Source organism: Dermochelys coriacea, chromosome 9 (genome assembly GCF_009764565.3).
Source record: "Dermochelys coriacea isolate rDerCor1 chromosome 9, rDerCor1.pri.v4, whole genome shotgun sequence".
Taxonomy (NCBI): domain Eukaryota; kingdom Metazoa; phylum Chordata; order Testudines; family Dermochelyidae; genus Dermochelys; species Dermochelys coriacea.
In genome coordinates this window covers 48,426,263-48,448,081 of record NC_050076.1, presented here as the reverse complement: position 1 = coordinate 48,448,081, position 21,819 = coordinate 48,426,263, and the positions used below count along the sequence as shown (strand labels likewise).

The 21,819-nt window shown below is 48.1% G+C and overlaps 1 protein-coding gene across 1 annotated transcript; it reads left to right on the top strand.

The window, feature by feature from the left end:
- The first annotated feature begins 3,764 nt into the window (after nucleotides 1-3,764).
- On the top strand, nucleotides 3,765-21,400 carry LOC119861443 (vitamin K-dependent protein C-like). The gene is made up of 9 exons (XM_043492768.1): nucleotides 3,765-4,545; nucleotides 4,888-4,974; nucleotides 7,267-7,427; nucleotides 8,953-8,977; nucleotides 9,615-9,725; nucleotides 10,518-10,661; nucleotides 16,634-16,743; nucleotides 17,775-17,892; nucleotides 20,735-21,400. The coding sequence occupies exons 2-9, from the start codon at nucleotides 4,905-4,907 to the stop codon at nucleotides 21,301-21,303; spliced, it is 1,308 nt and encodes a 435-aa protein (XP_043348703.1). The 5' UTR covers nucleotides 3,765-4,545; nucleotides 4,888-4,904; the 3' UTR covers nucleotides 21,304-21,400.
- The last annotated feature ends 419 nt before the right edge of the window (nucleotides 21,401-21,819 follow it).

The window sequence follows — 21,819 nt, the reverse complement described above, 5'->3', positions numbered from 1 at the left end:
GGCTGTATTTCAAGGAATCCCTGTTGAGGTTACAGGGACAAACCATCCCGATGAGTCGAAAGAATAGTAAATATGGCAGGCGACCAGCTTGGCTTAATGGTGAAATCCTAGCGGATCTTAAACATAAAAAAGAAGCTTACAAGAAGTGGAAGGTTGGACATATGACCAGGGAAGAGTATAAAAATATTGCTCGGGCATGTAGGAAAGATATCAGGAGGGCCAAATCGCACCTGGAGCTGCAGCTAGCAAGAGATGTCAAGAGTAACAAGAAGGGTTTCTTCAGGTATGTTGGCAACAAGAAGAAAGCCAAGGAAAGTGTGGGCCCCTTACTGAATGAGGGAGGCAAGCTAGTGACAGAGGATGTGGAAAAAGCTAATGTACTCAATGCTTTTTTTGCCTCTGTTTTCACTAACAAGGTCAGCTCCCAGACTGCTGTGCTGGGCAACACAAAATGGGGAAGAGATGGCCAGCCCTCTGTAGAGATAGAGGTGGTTAGGGACTATTTAGAAAAGCTGGACGTGCACAAGTCCATGGGGCCGGACGAATTGCATCCGAGAGTGCTGAAGGAATTGGCGGCTGTGATTGCAGAGCCCTTGGCCATTATCTTTGAAAACTCGTGGCGAACGGGGGAAGTCCCGGATGACTGGAAAAAGGCTAATGTAGTGCCCATCTTTAAAAAAGGGAAGAAGGAGGATCCTGGGAACTACAGGCCGGTCAGCCTCACCTCAGTCCCTGGAAAAATCATGGAGCAGGTCCTCAAAGAATCAATCCTGAAGCACTTAGAGGAGAGGAAAGTGATCAGGAACAGTCAGCATGGATTCACCAAGGGAAGGTCATGCCTGACTAATCTAATCGCCTTTTATGATGAGATTACTGGTTCTGTGGATGAAGGGAAAGCAGTGGATGTATTGTTTCTTGACTTTAGCAAAGCTTTTGACACGGTCTCCCACAGCATTCTTGTCAGCAAGTTAAGGAAGTATGGGCTGGATGAATGCACTATAAGGTGGGTAGAAAGCTGGCTAGATTGTCGGGCTCAACGGGTAGTGATCAATGGCTCCATGTCTAGTTGGCAGCCGGTGTCAAGTGGAGTGCCCCAGGGGTCGGTCCTGGGGCCCGTTTTGTTCAATATCTTCATAAATGATCTGGAGGATGGTGTGGATTGCACTCTCAGCAAATTTGCGGATGATACTAAACTGGGAGGAGTGGTAGATACGCTGGAGGGGAGGGATAGGATACAGAAGGACCTAGACAAATTGGAGGATTGGGCCAAAAGAAATCTAATGAGGTTCAATAAGGATAAGTGCAGGGTCCTGCACTTAGGATGGAAGAATCCAATGCACCGCTACAGACTAGGGACCGAATGGCTCGGCAGCAGTTCTGCGGAAAAGGACCTAGGGGTGACAGTGGACGAGAAGCTGGATATGAGTCAGCAGTGTGCCCTTGTTGCCAAGAAGGCCAATGGCATTTTGGGATGTATAAGTAGGGGCATAGCGAGCAGATCGAGGGACGTGATCGTTCCCCTCTATTCGACACTGGTGAGGCCTCATCTGGAGTACTGTGTCCAGTTTTGGGCCCCACACTACAGGAAGGATGTGGATAAATTGGAAAGAGTACAACGAAGGGCAACAAAAATGATTAGGGGTCTAGAGCACATGACTTATGAGGAGAGGCTGAGGGAGCTGGGATTGTTTAGTCTGCAGAAGAGAAGAATGAGGGGGGATTTGATAGCTGCTTTCAACTACCTGAAAGGGGGTTTCAAAGAGGATGGCTCTAGACTGTTCTCAATGGTAGCAGATGACAGAACGAGGAGTAATGGTCTCAAGTTGCAATGGGGGAGGTTTAGATTGGATATTAGGAAAAACTTTTTCACTAAGAGGGTGGTGAAACACTGGAATGCGTTACCTAGGGAGGTGGTAGAATCTCCTTCCTTAGAGGTTTTTAAGGTCAGGCTTGACAAAGCCCTGGCTGGGATGATTTAACTGGGACTTGGTCCTGCTTTGAGCAGGGGGTTGGACTAGATGACCTTCTGGGGTCCCTTCCAACCCTGATATTCTATGATTCTATGATTCTATGATTCTATGATCACTTAAGATAAGCCATCACCAGCAGCAGGGGGGGGGAGGAGGAAAACCCTTCATGGTGACAAGCAAGGTAGGCTAATTCCAGCAGTTAACAAGAATATCAGAGGAACAGTGGGGGTGGGGTGGGAGGGAGAAATACCATGGGGAAATAGTTTTACTTTGTGTAATGACTCATCCATTCCCAGTCTCTATTCAAGCCTAAGTTAATTGTATCCAGTTTGCAAATTAATTCCAATTCAGCAGTCTCTCATTGGAGTCTGTTTTTGAAGCTTTTTTGTTGAAGTATAGCCACTCTTAGGTCTGTGATCGAGTGACCAGAGAGATTGAAGTGTTCTCCAACTGGTTTTTGAATGTTATAATTCTTGACGTCTGATTTGTGTCCATTCATTCTTTTACGTAGAGACTGTCCAGTTTGGCCAACGTACAAGGCAGAGGGGCATTGCTGGCACATGATGGCATATATCACATTGGTAGATGCGCAGGTGAACGATTAGGCCCTATGATGGTATCCCCTGAATAGATATGTGGACAGAGTTGGCAACGGGCTTTGTTGCAAGGATAGGTTCCTGGGTTAGTGGTTCTGTTGTGTGGTGTGTGGTTGCTGGTGAGTATTTGCTTCAGATTGGGGGGCTGTCTGTAAGCAAGGACTGGTCTGTCTCCCAAGATCTGTGAGAGTGATGGGTCGTCCTTCAGGATAGGTTGTAGATCCTTGATGATGCGTTGGAGAGGTTTTAGTTGGGGGCTGAAGGTGATGGCTAGTGGCGTTCTGTTGTTTTCTTTGTTGGGCCTGTCCTGTAGTAGGTGACTTCTGGGTACTCTTCTGGCTCTGTCAATCTGTTTCTTCACTTCCTCTGATATTCTTGCTAACTGCTAGAATTAGCCTACCTTGCTTGTCACCATGAAAGGTTTTCCTCCTTTCCCCCCCCGCTGCTGGTGATGGCTTATCTTAAGTGATCACTCTCCTTACAGTGTGTATGATAAACCCATTGTTTCATGTTCTCTGTGTGTGTGTATATAAATCTCTCCTCTGTTTTTTCCACCAAATGCATCCGATGAAGTGAGCTGTAGCTCACGAAAGCTTATGCTCTAATAAATTTGTTAGTCTCTAAGGTGCCACAAGTACTCCTTTTCTTTTTGCGAATACAGACTAACACGGCTGCTACTCTGAAACCAGTGAAGTCAGTGAAATTCTGCCCAGGTTCAAGGGCCTGTTGCATGGATCCAATTGCAGGGCCAGGCCTTTTGTATCCTGTTCTGAATCACCCCAAATACCAGGAGGATGTTTGGAGTTGGGATTTGGGGTCAGACCCACTCTGATCTTAGGGATTCCTCCATCCCTTTTTGAGTCAGCAGAGTCTGCCTTCTCTTTGGTGGTCCCTGGGGACTGGAAGCTCCTCTCCCACTGTAGCCCTCAGCCCCTTCCTCCCCACTTTTGAACCAAAGCTGAACATGAACAGTTTTCAGAGGATTTTATTATTACAACTACTGGTGCGACCACATTTGGGACCGTTTTGCTTCCCTTTTTGCATACTTAGGATCTCTCCACTGTTTTATAATACAGATTTTATTGGAATGATAAAATACAACAGCGGGACAAACACATAGAGTTACATGCAGTTTTCCTCATCCCAGAGGGAAGATCAATCTCTTAAATTACCTAACCTAAATTGGAATAAAAATTATCATTTTTGGCCCTCCTGAAAGGAGGACATTTAAAAAAAAACAGGGGTGATGGGTGTATTATTGTGGTTCTGATTGTGTGTGTGTGTGTATTTTGTAATATATTTATTATGGAATTACAGCAAAGATCTCGCTCCTGATCACATCAGTGAGGGTGAAGTGGGGAGGATGATGTGTTGTTTAATCACAGAATGGGAGTTCCTAAGGAAGGTGCTGGCACGGGAATCTATGTATTCAGAGCTTAGGGTTGGCAGAAGTGCATGTTACGGCACTCTAGTGACCCCATGTGGCTGTAAGGAGTCAGCGCTAGCCTCCTCAGCTCAAAAGGTCGTCCCCATTGCAGGGTGGGGACTGTCCAGGTGAGAAGAAAGTCGGAGAATACTAACGCACTTGCCCCCATGTAGAATAATACCAGGAATAGGACCCACCCAGAATGGAGAAGGCAGTGGACCCTTATCTGCAGGCATTAGGATTCACCAAGAAGTAGGTTTCTCAGTTCTGCCATGGTTGCATTTACCACCATCAGCTTCAAGTGGATCTTACCTGTCAGTGGCAAAAAATAAAGCAACAGGAAGCCCAGACGTGAACAGCTCAGACCCCCAGAGGGGCGTTTTACTCATGCTCCTGGGAGCAGGGAATTGTCCCAGGAGCTGTACCCTATTTGTTGACTGACTGAAAGTAAGGCCCATGTGGGATGAGTAAATATTTGAAGTTAGGGATTAACTAGCCTCCACCAGGGCTCATGGCCGAAGAGTAGAGAGCTGTGATTCAAACTGGTTGATCAGTAAGTGCTTCCAAAGTATTATACCCTGCTCGATTTAAGAGGGAGTCTTGTTTGGCAAATCCTGAATCTGAGGAGGGAAAAGGAGAGAGAGGATGTATGTGGGGAGGCTGACGATGGAATGAAGGGAACTAGTGGAACTGTTAGGATGGACTTTAACAATCCATGGATTTTGATTTGTACTCCAGCTGAGGAGCAAGTCGGCCTTTCAGGTGGGCTCCGGCCGCCTGGAAAACAAAGGAGGGAACAGTCTGATCTGCTGCCTAGCTAGAAATTCCTCAGTTCGGGGAGTGCATTGGGCCCTGCCAGGGCGTGTGCTTTCATTCCTCCCTTTTAATCCCCTAGGTGTGCCATTCTGCACTATGTGGAGGCTCTATACTCTTTGGGTGTTGGTGGCTGCCTGCTCTGTGCACCATGGACATGGGGTCCCAGGTAAGTTCCACTTGGAGTTTCTCCCTGTACTAGTCTCCTTTGGTGCTATCCTGGTGCAGCTACACTGTGATATCCATGGGGAGAGCAATGTTGCAGACAGGCCACTTCATTGCTGCCATCATGTGTAATCCTGCCCAGAGCAGGCTGAGATGACGTGGCAGTTAAAACCCTGAGTCCAGCATATGCTGCGCTCCCCATCACTGGCTGTGGTGGAGCTGCCCCAGGGATGGGGCAGCAGCCCAATGATTGATAACGCTGACAGAACAACTATCCTAGTGCAAGGAGCCCTCACTGGGTCAGATAAGGCTCATCCTTCTGATAGAAGTAATGTCCTTCTGTGAGGGAACCCTGTCGGATTTCAACCAGAGCCCTACTGCAGATCCTTCCCATTCAAAGGCAAAACCAGACAAGAACCACAAACCTAACACTGCATGAAACTTACACAGAGAGGACACCGCACGTAGACACACCAGTGTATGGCCCATGAAAAGCCATGTGAGAACATGGAGAAGTCATGCCCGCTGACTCTGTAATATAGGGATAGGGTATGTCTACACAGCAACTAGATGTGCATGACTGGCCCAGGCCAGCTGATTGGGGTTCACGGGATGGACTGTGGGGCTGTTTCATTGCTCCAGGACCCTGTGAGGTGGGAGGGGGATCCAGGCCAAGCCTGGAAGTCTACACAGTAATGAAACAGCCCTGCAGCCCAACCCCCGCGAGTCTGAATCAGCTGGCACAGGTCAGCTGCTGGTTTTTCTCTGCTTTGTAAACATACCCATGTTGACCAGTGTGTCTTCACCACCTGGCAGGTTAGTAAGCACAGCCCCTCTCCATCCCCAAGTACTATGCAAGACACACTCACCCAGCAGTACATGGCTGCTCAGACCATACTGGGAGGCCCCATGGCAATGAAGCTGCTGCCTCTGCTCCATCTCTCAGACTCCTGCAAAAGAACTAACAGAAAAGGGACCTTAGCACTATCACACAGATGTAGAAGCCTACCACCCACCTGCCTGCTTAACTTCCCAGGCCTCTCCGTTACCCAGCTCTCTCCCCATGTGCCCCACGTGCCTTGTGACCCTGACCATCTGAGAGGAGGTGGGAGGGGTGGCTTGGCCTCACGGTCAGGTAGTATTTCCTGCCTCTGAAACCAGGCTTAGATCACTCCTATCTCAGCTTCTTACTAGAGAAACAAGGCAGGGGAGGTCATATCTGTTACTGGACCTTTGGTTAGTGAGGGAGAGAAGCTTTTGAGCTACACAGAGCTCTTCTTCATGCTGTTGTCTTCAGGACCCGAAGAAGAGCTCTGTGTAGCTCGAAAGCATGTCTCTTTCACCATCAGAAGTTGGTCCAATAAAAGACATTAACTCACCCACTTTGTCTCTCTAATATCCTGAGACCAACACGGCGACCACAATACTCAGCTTCTTACTGTGAGGCAAATACGAAAAAGAATTGTTTAGTTGAAACAAGCAAGTAAACCGACTGTAACGAAACATCAACTAGGAATAGACCCCAGGCCTCTTGCCTCCTGGAAAGGAAGCTGTGCTTCTTGCAATATGCTCCAGGCCACCAGAGTCAGCTGGACTGTGCTCTGGCATGGCATCTGCAATGGATGGGTACAGCACTGCTCCTCACGGCACATTCGTAGCAATTTGCACAGGTGTGAACCCTCTTAAAACATCCACTGAAACAAGCCAGACCTGTGAACGGGTGAAAATGGAGGGGTACCAGTGCCAGGCATTGTGGGGTAGGTGCAACGGGCTGATGGCCCTGCAATACTTGTAAAGCAGTACTGTGCATTGACAGGAGGCAGAACTATACTCAAAACAGGCTAATTAGTGTGACTTCACAGCACTTGCTAATTACACAATGCAGTCCCAGTGGTTCCATTACCAGTGATTCAGTTCTCTAATGGAAATGCAGCCTCTGTGTCTCAAACCCAGACATACCACGGGCCTGTCCTTCAGTCTGTTCTTGAATATTTCTACCCCAGCCGTCTTCCCAGTGCCCACCTGAACATGTTCTCTGAGAAGTACCACACCAGGGCCAATGTTCTCAGGAAACTTCATGGATTCTATGTCCCTCTGGTTTTTTGAGTGTCCAGCTTCAGACCTTCTGTGCCTGACTTTTAGAGGTGCTCCTGTGCTCTTGGGCACCTCTAAAAAACAGGCAGAAGATGTATTAAGCTGGAGATAATAAATAAGTGAATATCTCTGAAAGGGGCTGCAAACTAAGATTTGGTGCCATGCATGAGCCCCGTGTTGGTTCTCCTCTCTCGGCTTCAAGTATTTTACAGCAGCAAAGATGCAAGCCAAATCCTGAAAATCCAGAAGCGGGCAAACTCTTTTCTGGAGGAGCTCAAGCCAGGCTCTTTGGAGCGAGAATGTTTTGAGGAGCAGTGTGACCTGGAGGAGGCCCATGAGATATTTGAGACCAGGGAAACAACTGTAAGTCGTTCCCCTAAAGCTGGATGTGAGAATGAATTAACCAGTGAAACGCTAATTTTGGGAACGTATTCACATCAGAAGCATAATGAGAGCTTCCCTTAAATATCTCTCCTCTCTCTCAGGGTCAGAGCCCCTGCTTCTGTGGATGTGCAGCACTCCACTGATAGCAATGGAGCTGTGTCAATTTACACCAGCAGAGGATCTGGCCCTTAGTCTCTATTTATTCCTTGGGGTTCTGGTTGTAAAAACCAAAAGTCAGCCCTGGCTCCCCTGTGTGCTGGCAGGTCTCCCCTGACCACTGTAGCCTTTTCCTGTCTGCCTCTTGCCCCAGCTTTCCCGCAGCCAGCCTTTCCTAAAGCCATCTTCCTCTGCCCTGCCAGCCCCACGCACGGAGCCCGTCTGCCCCTGCTTGACTCCCTCCATTGGCTTCTTGTCTATTACCACAGCACATTCAGGCTCCTCCTCCCCTAAGAGGCCTTTGGAATCTTGCCCCATTGACATCTCGCTATTTACTGTCACTTCCCTCTGAACTTCTCCTCTTTGCCCATTCCCAGCTTCTACATGTCATCTCTCAGCCTCTGCCAGGAGCCATCTCCTCTCTCTTCTTTCAAATCCCTCCTGACAGCCGCCTTTTATTTAAATCACTTTCTCCTTCCTGCGCTATTCACCTCATCCAGGGTTCAGCGTATTGTCTTGGTACTATGGTAAGCTCTCTGGGGCAGAGACTCCCTCTGGCAGTGTGAATGCATGGCAGCGAGCATGGTGAGGCCCACATCTCAGTGTCCTGGTGAGCTTTAGTGGCAATAATGCAAGGGAGACTGTATGGTAACAACATCTAGCCATTACCAAAGTGGGTGGGATTCGAGCCAATCACTTAGAAGAAGAGGTTTCACTGTCTGGTGAATGGTCTGTCTTTTTGCCTGGCTGGGCGCTGCTTGTAATTGTACACCAGAAATACAGGGGACTTACCCAGTCAGCGGTTGCCTACTGACAGCAAAGAAGTTGATGCAGATTGAGGGAGGTAAAGGGCACAGCTGGTCCCATGACTGAGATGGCTGGGTCCTCCCAGGCCCACCAGAATCAAACACACACCCAGGACCAGCCAGCATCAATGTCCCTGAACTCTCAGTAGTGTGTAAGATGTGTGTGCTGGGATGGGGGCTAATGAGGGGGTTGGCTGCTGGCGGCGGGGTGTCTGGGGAAAAGGCTGGTTGGGATTGGTGTGGTACAGTGTTCTGGGCTGGCGAGTGGTTGGGGGCAGGTGGGAAGGTGTGATGAGTGGAATAGTGGGATCTGCATGAGGGAGGTGGTATGACTGCTATGCCTTGTGTTTGCAGCATCACATCCTAGCTTGCCACCCAGCCAGGTAATTGATTCTTATTACTGCTGTGTCAAAGGGAAGGACACTAGAGCTATTAGCTGGAGACCTGAACTCCACTGCCCCAAGGCAGAGAGACAGACAGTTAAAGTTAATTCATTTGAACAGTCTGCTTCCAGCCCTAACCCCTTTTATATTTCTCCACAGCTAAACTTTTGGACTAAGTATGTTGGTAAGTAAGGAAAAGTTTCCAATACCCTCCCTCCCCCTCCTTGTGCAGCGGGTATCTCTTCATCCTTGCAGCCATGTTCTGTATATTAATTCTCTCTCTCTCATTCATTCCAGCTTTTATGCGTTTGCAAAGTCTGTGTTCTCATGTCACATGTATCCCCAGCTACCACATGGACTGTAGGGGCAGATTCCAAACACCTCTATGCCTGTTTCCGTATCCTCTCCTAGAGCCAAGCCGCTGGTCAAAGTTGATGGGGGATCATTCCTAATCCCAGTGATTACTGTAGACCTCCCTGGTGCACACAAAGGATGAACTTCACCATTGCTCCCTAGTTCTAAGAAAACCAAGCCATGCCCCATTGCACTCAGTGCCTGCCTGCCCTCCTTCCTGCCCCCAACACACATGCCCTACCGATGTAACTCAGAACCCATCGTATTGTCCTTGTGCCTTGGAGAACCTCTGGAGCGACATACACAACAGGCAAAAAAAAGCACCATAAAGCTCCATTGAGCTCGCAAAGCCCAGTTGCTGAGCTGATGTGGGGTGGTTGGGACTGAAGAGGTCAGCTGTAGTTAATCTCTGGCCTGTGAGAGATGGTAGGGTTCATGATCTGGGTTTCCCTGCATGTGTATTTCAGATGGAGATCAGTGTTTATCCAATCCTTGTTTCAATGGGACCTGTCTGGACAATATTGGACAATTTAACTGCATTTGCAATCAAGGCTGGGAGGGACGCCTGTGCCAATATGGTAAAGCTGGCTTCAGTCCACCATTTTAATATTAGAAATAAAACTCGGGGGAAGGGGCGGGGAGTACCTCTGTATTGTATATGCTTGTATAGGGAAACCAACACTTCTGTCATTGCAGAACTTGTCTGCTTCTGATGCTGTGTCTCTCTATTTCATGGCCTGCCAGTGGATTGTTTGTTGTTTTCTAAAATAGCATAAAGCTGATCTATAATCATGAGAGAGGTCTAAGTCTCTCACCAATGAAAATATTCCTGTAAAATATTCCTGCCACAATTGCTAAAGCTGTTAGCAAAACAAGAAAGGATGGATTTTGTTTGCAAGATAGTGAAAAAATGCCACAGTCCAAAGCAGAGATGAGCGAATTCTGAGCTGAACTATTGCAGCCTGAACTAGGAGGCTGTATTGTTTTAAAAGAACTGTTTTTCTTCCCCAGAGAACTGCTGACCAGTGTATGCAGTAGACTCATGCTCAGTGGCAAGGAAGAGAATTATCAGACCTTCCGTCTACTTGCCTCGGCACACTCCTTAGTATCATGCCCCTGGCCTCTCCCCCAGCTCGCCCAGTGGCCAGCCGCATTCTCAATCTGCCATGAATTCCACAAAGTCAGAAGCAGAAGCTGGAATCCAAATCCATCAACTGCTGTTCCCTCAAATCAAGGCACTGGGCAATTACCTCTCACAGTGCACCTGTTCCAGTTTCAAAGGGGAATGTCAAGTCCCACCCAGATCTTACCATCAGGTGACTCCTAGACCTTCTAACCTTGCATCTCTTTTCCCCTTCCCTGTTTCTCAGAGGCTAACTACACCAACTGCTCCACTTACAATGGGGGATGTGAACATTTCTGTCATGAGGATCCGAAGCAGAGCCAGCGCCGCTATTGCAGCTGTGCCTCAGGGTATCAGCTGATGGACGACCATTCCAAGTGTGAGCCCGTTGGTAAGAAGGAAGGGTGGGGTGGGAGGACACCCACAGTTCTGATTTAGTACAGTGTTCTTCAAACAAGAGAATGCGGGGAACATTTCAGAAAAGAAGTGTAAGAACCATATGCAACACAGTTTCTAATCGTTCCAGTGCATCTATCCCATGCAGAGTGATTTTCTGCTTGAGATTTTTCCACTTGTTCTTCAAGTGATGGTCCCTATTGTATTCCACCGATAGTTATACGCATGCATCATGCAACCAGAGCCAGAGATTTGGAAAGTAGTAGTGTCTGTTGGTCCGTGCATGCATCCTTGTTTTGCCTTATGGTTTCATCTGAGGCGATAAAGGGAGGGATGTGCCGTCCATGCCCTCAATTTCTTCTCACTGCTGTATGATCCAAGTCAGAGCCTCTCCTGTTCTCTCATTTCTTGTGATGCGCTTTCTAAAACACAGAAAAAAGACTGTTTTATACTTCTATATGCTTAGTATTCTTGTGGTTTTGCAATAGGTTAGTGATAGTTTTCACGATTTTTACGGATTTTGGGATGCCGTTTTAAAGGTCTCCCGCTTCTCCCCCCACACACACACACCCTCCCCATCACCCAGGTCTGAGTACTGGATTATGCCAAAGATACCAGGGTTCAAGATCTGCACCTCCCGCCCTCGCTCGTTCTCAGTCAATGATGAGCACCAATGCTGCCTTTACTGCTTGGGAGAAGCCCGCATTGCATCGAGATGCAGTGTCTGCCTCTCCCTCCCAAGCCATAGCCGGGAAGGCCGGGCTCTCCACCTCAAGAAGCACTTTGTGGAAGTCACAATGATGCCACAGTTGGATCCAGACTGGGGAACTCCCCCTGTACGTCAGCCTGAGCAGTTGAAGAGCACACCTCCTACCGCAGAGACCTAGTCTGGTTCTGTTGGTACCTAGTCATGAGGCAAAGAAGTATGTGCATAAGCATGACAGTAAATCTTCCTCTAGGCCCAGGAAGGACACTGCCCCAGTGTTCCAGTCCACAAGTTCCAGTCACAGAAAACGGCATGTTTCATATCTCACAAGAATGACAAGAAGTTGCACAGAATACTGCTCCTGTCCACTGAGCCATGTACCCCTTCCAGATCAGCACCGCTGAAGTCAAAGGAACCCTCAGTTCAAAGGCAGGCCTCTGTTCCGGCTCCAGTTCTGACTGCGGAGCATATACTGTTGATGCCCGGAAGACTTGAGTTGGCCCCCAAGCCTCATGAACTCTTGGCTTTGGAGGAGGTGACATCTCCACATCTTCAGGTTCAGTCTCCATCTAAGGGTGGGGGGGTGTCCTACCTTGGACTTACCTCCTTCGGGCTGGGTTCCCACCCACTTCCCTACAGTTCCGCGATTTGAACCAGGTTCTGACTTTTTGGCATTGGAGGACTCGGACAAAGAGCAGGGTCCACCCCTCCTGTACTGAAGTTTCTGACGACTCAGTGTCAGTGCCCTTCCTATCCCCAATAAAGAAGTCTGGTACACCACTACTTGGGGCTCTCCAGAACAACCATCAAATCTGACTTGTTGGCCATACTGCGCCAGTACCTACCTTCAGAACCTTCCCAGCTTGAAAGGAGTCCCCCATCTTGCCTCTTCGACCATCATTGAATAGGTGCTCAGAACTCCAATACTGGGAGGAAGAACCGCTTAGCCCAACTCCGACGGTACCACCAGAATTGGAGCAGTTCCCTTCCTTGTCCCTGGATGCCACAGAGTCTTTGACTCCCTCCTTTTCCCCAGACTATCACCAGTTCCAGAACCTGTTTAACAAGATGGCTGAACACCTCCACATTCCACTGGAGGAGGTACAGGACAAACTGCACCAGCTGCTTGACATCTTGCATGCCTCGGTACTGGCCATTCTGCAACCAGCCCAGACTGTCTGGCACACTCCAGTCAGTTGTGTACTCACCCCCAAGGGGGTGAAGAAGAGGTACTATGTACCCGCGAAGAGGTCTGAGTTTCTGTTCTCTCACCTCCCACCCAATTCCCTCGTCATACAGGTGGCAATGGAGTGAACCTGGCAACAACACCCACTCTCTACCCTGGCAGACAAGGAGGACAAGTGACTGGATCTTCTGGATCACAAGGTCTTCTCCTCTGCCAGCCTTCAATTTGGAATCTCAAATTATTTGGACCTATTCGCGCTAAATGTTACTTCCTTACCTACGGAAAGTTGGTGGATTTTGCAGACAAGCTCCCCAAGAAAGATCATGCCTGCTTCCAGGCTATCTTACAAGAGGGGAAACTGGTCACGAGGACGACACTTCAGGCTGCAGTGGATGTGGCAAACGCTTCTTCAGTGCACGATGGCTATGGGGATCATCATGTGAAGCGCATGGTAGCTACTTCATCAGATTTCCCAAGGGAAGTCCTGCATGCCAACTGAGGACCTCCCTTTCGATGAGTCTCATCTCTTCAATGAGAAGACTGACGATTCCCCTCTACTCCCTCAAGGACTCCAGAGCCACTGTACAATCACTGGGTATCTACACACCAGCACCCAAGCACAAGTTCTACCACCTACGACTGACACAACGATTCAGAGCTTCTCAATCCTTCCATCAGTGGCCTCCTTGCAAATGACAGAAGATCCAACCGCCCCATCCTCTCAGTTCATCGTCATAGCCTTCAGCATCTCATACTCAGTCTTTGAAGAAGTGATATTTCTGAGTGAATCTTGTGACCCCCCCCAACCACCTTGCCTCGTGCCATACACTCAACCCACCCCCTTTGGGGGGCATCTAGCACTCTTCTCACCAGCATGGAGTGCGATAACAATGGACAAGTGGCTCCTGGATGTCATTCAGTGTGGCTATACTTGGATTGAGTTTATGATGCTACATCACCCTTGTCCCCTGGCCTCACCTCAGGGATCACTCTTATGACTGTATCCTCGCCCTAGAAGTGGACTCCCTACTCCAAAGGGGAGTGATAAAACCCGTTCCTATGACCTATTAGGGCACAAGGTTTTATTCCTTCTAATTCCCAAGAAGAAGGGTGCGTGGAGACCGATCTTAGATCTATCGTCTCAACCATTTCATACACAAGCCAAAGTTTCATATTGTCACCCTAGCAGCCATCATACCTTCACTAGAAAAAGACATGTGGTTTATGACTCTCGATATGCAGGATGCTTACTTTCATGTAGCTATCCGTCCTACCCACAGACATTTCTTGAGATTCACAGCAGGCCTTCAATACTTTCAATACAGGTTTCTACCATTCACCACTGCTCCACCAGGACTTGCCTTTCCCTTCTTGGTGGCCTGCATGTACATTACTGCCATCGCTCATCTTCGCTTTCACTGCTTGCAGCTGTGGCTCCAGAAGGCTTATACTCCAATACACCATACCATGGACTTTCTACTGACAGTTCCCCCGGGGATTCTTTCCTCTCTCCAATGGTGGAAGGACCCTGGTCCGATCTGCACCAGGATGCCCTTCCTCCAGTTCTCCCCAAGCACGACGACGATCACAGGTACGTCACTCATTGGATGGGGCGCCCACATGGGTGAGCACATGATACAGGGGACTTGGAGTGCTTGGGAATCCTGGATGCACATTAACATCCTGGAACTTTGGGCAATGCGGAGAGCATGTTGCACATTTCTCTCATCCATTCACTCCCATCATGTTCTCATCATGTCAGACAACACCACATCAGACAATACCACCACACTTTACTACATCAAGAAACAAGTGGGCAGGGGGTCGTCAGCACTCTGTGTGGAAGCTGTTCATCTTTGGGATTGGTGTGTTACCCAGAAGACACTGTTGTCGGCAGCATATCTTCCTAGGACTCGGAATGTAATTGCATACTCTCTCAGCAGGAAATTCATTGCTGACCATGAATGTGAGCACCATGACACCAAGGCCACAGACATTTTCAACTACTGGGGGACTCTGACCATGGACTTCTTCACCTCCCACACCAACAGCAAATGCACTGGGGAGCGGGGGAGCACCTCGGCACCCTTTACCAAGAAGATGCCCTAGTCATCTGCTGGTTGGACAAGGTCAATTATGCCTTTCCTCCCCTACTGCTCCTGCCCCATGTCCTACACAAGATCCAACAGGAGAGAGCAACAGTCATTCTGATCGCCTCATTCTAGCCTCACCAGTATTTGTTGTTACTCCTTCTCACATGTCAGCACATCCCCCATTTCCACTGCCACTCCTCACACAAAATGGCAGGAGGATCAGGTATCCCAATTCGCAGACACTTCACATACGAGCTTGGTTTTTGGATGGACATTTTTGCTAGAGTGAGAATGTTTGTCTGCAATACAAGACATCCTCTTATGTAGCAGAAAAGAGTCCATGAGCTGGTCCTATAGAGCCAAGTGGAAGCATTTCACCTCATGGGCCCAGCAGAGGGGTATTTCCCCTAGGAATGTAGGCACTCCTCTTCTTCTAGACTACCTCCTGTCCCTGAAGGCATCAGGACTCACTCTCAACTCCATCAAGGTGCATGTAGCCGCTATTGGTGCTTGCCACCCCCCTGTCTTTATCACCTCAGACAAACCAAATCTCCCCTTGGCTACCAGAATTTGGAAGGACCTGCTCCAGACTTATCCACCCGTTCACCCCATTGCTCCCAACAGGACCTCAACCTCGTTGTCTGGGTGTTTGAAGAAATTACCATTTGAACCTATGGCTTCCTGCTCCCTGTCGCTCCTTTCCATGAAGGTTGCCTTTCTGGTAGCTTTTACTTCTGTAAGAAGGGTAGCCAAACTGGGGGCCATGACGGACTCTCCCTTTACCATGTTCCATAAGGACAAGGTCTCCCTGCACTTGCATCCCAAGTTTCTGCCAAAGGTTGTATCCTGCTTTCATCTCAACCATCCTATACACTTACCTGCTTTCTTCCCGAAGCCTCACACCTCAATGGAGGAATGGCACCTTCACTCCCTTGACATCCGCAGAGCCCTGGCCTTCTACTTGCAGAGGACAAGATCATTCAGGACATCCCCTAGACTTTTTATCGCTCTAACAGAAGGGACTAAGGGGCAAACAATCTCCACTCTGACGATCTCTAAGTGGGTTTTGGGGTGCATTATGCTCTGCTATCTGTTATTGGGACTGTCTCCACCCCTTGGGGTATGAGCCCATTCCACGAGAGTGCAAGCATCTACTACGGTCGTGCTTCATGACGTACCACTTACAGACATATGTAGGGGGGCCATGTGGAGTTTGATATGTATCTTCTCTTCCCATTGCACCTTAGTGTGAGACTGCGACAGATGCCTTGTTTGGCATTCCTGTTCTCCATTCCACAGTTCCAACATCTTCCTCCACTGTCCTCCTAACTAGGTACTGCTTGTTAATCACCCTCAGTGGAATACAATAGAGACCATCACTTGAAGAAGAAGAGGAGATTACTTACCCTTAACTGGAGGTTCTTTGAGATGTGTGGTCCCTATCTGTGTTTCAACCCACCCACCTTCCCCACTGCGCGGATCTGTTCAATTTGCTGTGGAGAAGGAACTGAGGGCACGGTCAGTCCGTCCTGCCTTTTATCGCCTCAGACAAAACCATAAGGTGGAGCAAGGGCACATGCATGGATCAACAGATACTACTGCTTTCAAAATCTCTGGCTCCGGACACATGGTTCATGTGTATAACCCTCAGTGGTGCACAGATAGGGACCACACATCTTGAAGAACCTCCAGTTACAGGTAAATAACCTCCTTTTATTGGAATTAGAAATCAATCATGTATCTCTGTGTTAGGAACTTCTCACATAGTCAAACTCCGCCAGAGGATCAGGGAATTTCCCCCACAGTGAAACAATGAGGGAATGCAGAGAAGCCACTGAGAGCATCTCGCAGAAGTAAGGAGACAGGGTGAGGGTTTTTTGGAACAGTAGTGAGTTAGAGGGTTTCTTGTTTAATAAGCTGACAGTGATTGTGTAGAATTGTCTGGATTTTGCTGGTTGATCTCTTTGATTTATCTCTTGTAGTAGAGTTCCCCTGCGGAAGGGTGAAGGCAGATCACATGGAGCTCAAATCAGGTGTCCAAATTCGACTCATTTCAGGGAAAAGGGGAAAAAAAGGAGACAGCCCCTGGCAGGTGAGAAATAAATAATCTTTCGTGGTGGAGCTTTCAGTCTGTACCCAGAACTGCTTCATATGCACAGTAAAGCACTTCGGTCATAAATGATGGCACTACCACATGCTAAGCTTCCCCTTGTTTTATACTTTCCAAGGCCAAATCAAAAGTTGGAGAGCTGAAGCGAATGTAACTTTTGTTGTATTTTGTTAGCCTTACCACTCTTTGCCAAGCTATATTTGTTCTTGCTAACCATTCCAATGCAAGCAGCATCAGGATGTACATGCCTGTGTGGTATCCCACCAAGCTGCGGACAGCCACTTCTTGAAAGTATTGAATGCCTCCTGCAGCACACTCTGGCTATTGTAGTACCATCACAGTAGCATCTACACAAAATCTTTGTTGGTTTAGGACAGCTTTGTTTATAAATGTAAAACAAGCCTTGCCAGGCATCGGTTAGAGTTACAGAGCATGCTTTAGTCTAACAGAACATACCAGAGCTTTACAGAGCATACTGGGGGCTCGCAAAGGAAGGATCCACCATATGGACCCTACCAGGCCATTAGAGAAAGTGTACTTCCGCCAGCCCGAGTCTCATGTACACTAAGATCCCTTTACACCACTGTGGCAGCATAAAGAGCTCTTAGCATAAATAAGAATCAGCCCAAGACATTTTACTCACTTCAGGCACACGGTGGTTGTTAGGCTAAACCGTCTCTTGCTTGAGTTAAGAGTCTCCAAAACTCAGAAGGACCAGAATGCTTCCAACTGCTGGTCCGCAGCATCTCCTGAGCAGTGAGCCCAGCCAGCAAGAAACATGAAAACTGATTTAGATGGAACGCTCAAAACCCAGACCTTCATTCCACGTGGACTGTAGATATCTTGTTAGGATGCTTCAGTCCACCAAACGAGGAACTTTGACCTCTGCTAATGTCACGTGCTCTGGCACCTGAAGGTGCAGTGTAGACTGCTGCATGGAGAAGGAATATATCATATCCTACATATCTGAGCTGGATCCTGTGGTGCTGTACTTCTCTATTTCTTTGTTTCAGACCATGCTGCTAGATGGCAGGGGAAAGTTTAAATGCGGAGGTGTTCTCATCCATCCCTCCTGGGTTCTAACAGCAGCACACTGCGTTGAGGACAAAGGGAGGTTCAAAGTAAGACTTGGTATGGAAAAAAGACCAGCTCCTGTGCTACCCTCTTTTAATATATTACATTCTAATTCAGGATCCTTTTGGGAGAAGGATGCCAGATTATAGAGGGAGCATGTCATTCTGCATATAGAACTGGGTTGGCTAGGCAGCCCATCATAGCTACTAAGGTCAGAAGGGACCATTCTGATCATCTAGTCCGACCTCCTGCACAACGCAGGCTACAGAATCTCACCCACCCACTCCTACGAAAAACCTCACCCATGTCTGAGCTATTGAAGTCTGCAAATCGTGGTTTAAAGACTTCAAGGAGCAGAGAATCCTCCCTCAAGTGACCCGTGCCCCATGCTACAGAGGAAGGCGAAAAACCTCCAGGGCCTCTTCCAATCTGCCCTGGAGGAAAATTCCTTCCCAACCCCAAATATGGCGATCAGCTAAACCCTGAGCATATGGGCAAGATTCACCAGCCAGATACTACAGAAAATTCTTTCCTGGGTAACTCAGATCCCATCCATCTAATATCCCATCTCAGGGGATTAGGCCTATTTACCCTGAATATTTAAAGATCAATTAATTACCAAAATCACATTATCCCATCATACCATCTCCTCCATAAACTTATCGAGTAGAATCTTAAAGTCAGAAAGATCTTTTGCCCCCACTACTTCCCTTGGAAGGCTATTCCAAAACTTTACTCCATACCTACCTGAGATTTAAAAAATATATTAATAAACCCATCTGATTTCATTTGAGTAGCTAAGAGCCTGGCTAAGAACTAAGTGGGCTGACACATTGTGAGCACTCCTGCATATCTTGGAAGTGAAGTAAAGGGGAAGTAAAATTCCCACACTGTAATCTGGGAACTGAGATGGGGGATCCCACACTCTGGAGCTTGGTATGTGTTTCTACTCTCAAACCCTCTGTGCTTGCACACCACCGGCGGGGCGGTGGGCCTGCACTCAGTGCCCCAGGGCTAATGAGAATGTTGCTTTTTAGGAAGCATCTCTAGATTCCTGAGCCCAAATCTGGAATAGGCCATGAGTACTAGATGTGCAGAGGAGTCTTAATCTAGACCCAGCTGGGCATGCATCCATCTTGCAAAACTATCCAACAGGGTGGCGTACTTGGAAATCTCCGCTCAGGGGAAGGGTGGATTTGAAATCGACAGGTTGCTACAGATTGAAGGCACGGGCAGATTGGTGTGGAGTGCCATGTACAGTACATCGCCATAGCCAGCATTGCTAGCCCTGCACACATACGAAGTATATGAAGCATGGGAAAATGTCCACCAAATTTACCCCTGAATTTCCAAACAAAAACCACCACAAGCATTGTTCCCTTCGCATTCAAATAAAACCCCTTTGGAGGAGCATTTTCTACCTATCTGCTCTGACAACAAAGGAATAATACAGCCTCTGCCTCAGCTGCTTAGTCAGTGAAAATACTTTTTAAGTGTGGTACAGAAGATACAGGTATGAAATATCCCATTAAGGGAATCAATGGTACCACTACCCCGAAATCTGAGATGCCAGCTTGGGCATTAATACCACTATGAGCAACTTTTCTGATCTACCACTCTGATCATCTCTTTGAGCCCCTTCACTGGCTCTCTTTTCTCCATTGCATCAAATGCAATCTTCTTGTCCTTTCCTTTAAGGCCCTTCACAGTTTGGGCCCTCCCTGCTCATCTGCTGTTGTATCTCATTGTGTTGCCCCCAGCTGCCTCCACTCTGTGCCAGAGTTTTGCTGTGCCAGCAAAACTCTCTCGCAAGCCCCTTCACTCTGTCTTCCATGTAGCCCTTTAGGTATGGAACTGTCCTCCTGGAATTGTCCATAAAGTCACTACCCTGGAGTGATGAAGTTTCAAGTGGCCAATGAGTGTGCAGCACAATGACAATTGTTAAGTCTTAAGTGGTCATGGATTTCTTACAATACATATCCCAGCTTCTAGGATGGACTAGTCCAGAAAGTCAGTCCCTAATAGCATAGGCGCTGACTCCTTGGGTGCTCTGGGGCTGGAGCACCCATGGGAAAAAATTGGTGAGTGCTCTGCACCCACTGGCAGCTCCCCTCCCCGCCACAGCTCACCTCTGCTCTGCCTCCTCCCCTGAGCATGCCAACACTCCGCTTCTCCCCCTAGTTCCCAGTGCTTGCCACGTGAAACAGCTGTTTTGTGACAGCAAGCACTGGGAGGGAGGGGGGAAGGGGTGCGCTCTGAGAAGCGGCGGGGCCGGGGCGGGGATTTGGGGAAGGGGTCCAACGGGGCAGGGAGGGGGCAGAGACTTTGGGGAAGGGGTTGGAATAGGGCGGGGCCGGGGTCAAGCACCTACCAGTGCCTGGAAAAGTTGGTGCCTATGCCTAATAGCCTTTATGTCAGGGAGTTCAACCAATCAGCCACTAACCATACGTCAAAGAACTTGTACAAGCGTATTGCTTTTGCTGTGCTATAGGCATGTTCCCCCCAACTTTTATGCTGGGTCCCACAAAAGGACCCCTCAAGAAATTCTCTCCAGCTGTACAATTGCCATTGTAATATGGACACTCTAGAGCAACACAGAAGAGTTTCAGGGTCTTCACTGTGTTGACATATTTATGCAGTGCTGCATAATATATGCATGATACTTTATAGGTAAATCAAAAGATGATGTCCCTGCCAGGTGGAGCAAGGAATGGGAGGCCAGTTAAATATAGCTCTTAAGACAGAACAGGGTAATTTGAGCAAACTCATATTTTAAGAAAACAGGGACAAATCTGAGCACTCAATGTGTTTTAGTCCTAATGTGGTTTGATGTAGGGGGTGGGGCTGGAGGTCAGGTGCCCAGTAACATCTCTCATCTCTTTCCTCATTGGTCTTCCAGGGGAATACCACCGTCTACGGAATGAGGAAACGGAGCAAACCATTATGGTTGACAAGCTAGTGAGCCATGAAAACTACAGCAAGGAGACCTCCGATAATGACATAGCCATGCTGCATCTGGCTCAGCCCATGATTTTCAACAAATTTGTGCTCCCCGTTTGTCTTCCCACCAAGAAACTAGCAGACCAAGAGCTGACGGTGAATGGGAAGCAGATGGTGGTGACTGGCTGGGGGAGCAAAAGTGACGTCTCCTCGAATTACTCTATTGTTCTCAGTTACATCGAAATCCCCATGGTCCCACGGAATGAGTGTGCCCAAGCTATGAGGCATGACATCTCTGAGAACATGCTATGTGCAGGGGTCATTGGAGACAAGCAGGATGCCTGTGGTGGGGACAGCGGGGGCCCCATGATCACTAAGTTCAAGAACACTTGGTTCCTAGTGGGACTGGTGAGCTGGGGAGAAGGTTGTGGGAAAATGGAGAAGTTTGGAGTCTACACCAAAGTCAGCCAATACCTGGAGTGGATCCAACAGCAAATTAAAACAATGGACAACTCATCTAAGGGCTGATTCTCATTAGGAGGAATTGGGACCACTGTGGCCATATGCTAGTGACAATACACAGTACAATGTGCTGTCATGTCTTCTGGTATTAAAGCTAGAGTATATAAAGCAAGAATATTTTAACTGTGTGTACTCTTTTCCTTGCTATTTTCCCCATCTTAGGTAGTTATTTCTTTATTTGTAGGGACACCAGTTGTGACTCGGCCCCAGTGTGCTAAGTATTATACAATTACATGACGACAAGATGGGACCTGACCCAAAGAGCTTGCAATCCGAGTATGAGACGAAATATATGATGTTATGCATCAGCCTTCAATTGACTTATCTAGTCACCTGAGCTGTTTGGGAGCTGAGGTGTAAGGCTGAGAATTTTTGTCCTTATGAGTTAAACAGTCCAGATGAACATAACAGTCATTCACATTAAAGCAGTATAAGACTAAGGTGTACAAAGCAGCATAGGGAAATTGGGGAACTGATTCCTATTAGGCTGGGCACTTAAACCGCTTGGGTTAGTTTTGAAAA

What these genes read in the sequence shown, in the direction of transcription:
- LOC119861443 (XM_043492768.1), top strand. Translation starts at nt 4,905, where the DNA reads ATGTGGAGGCTCTATACTCTTTGGGTGTTGGTGGCTGCCTGCTCTGTG. An exon ending in TTCCAAGTGTGAGCCCGTTG is followed by an intron (nt 10,662 to 16,633) that starts GTAAGAAGGAAG and finishes TATCTCTTGTAG; the next exon opens with TAGAGTTCCCCTGCGGAAGG. An exon ending in AAGGAGACAGCCCCTGGCAG is followed by an intron (nt 16,744 to 17,774) that starts GTGAGAAATAAA and finishes TCTTTGTTTCAG; the next exon opens with ACCATGCTGCTAGATGGCAG.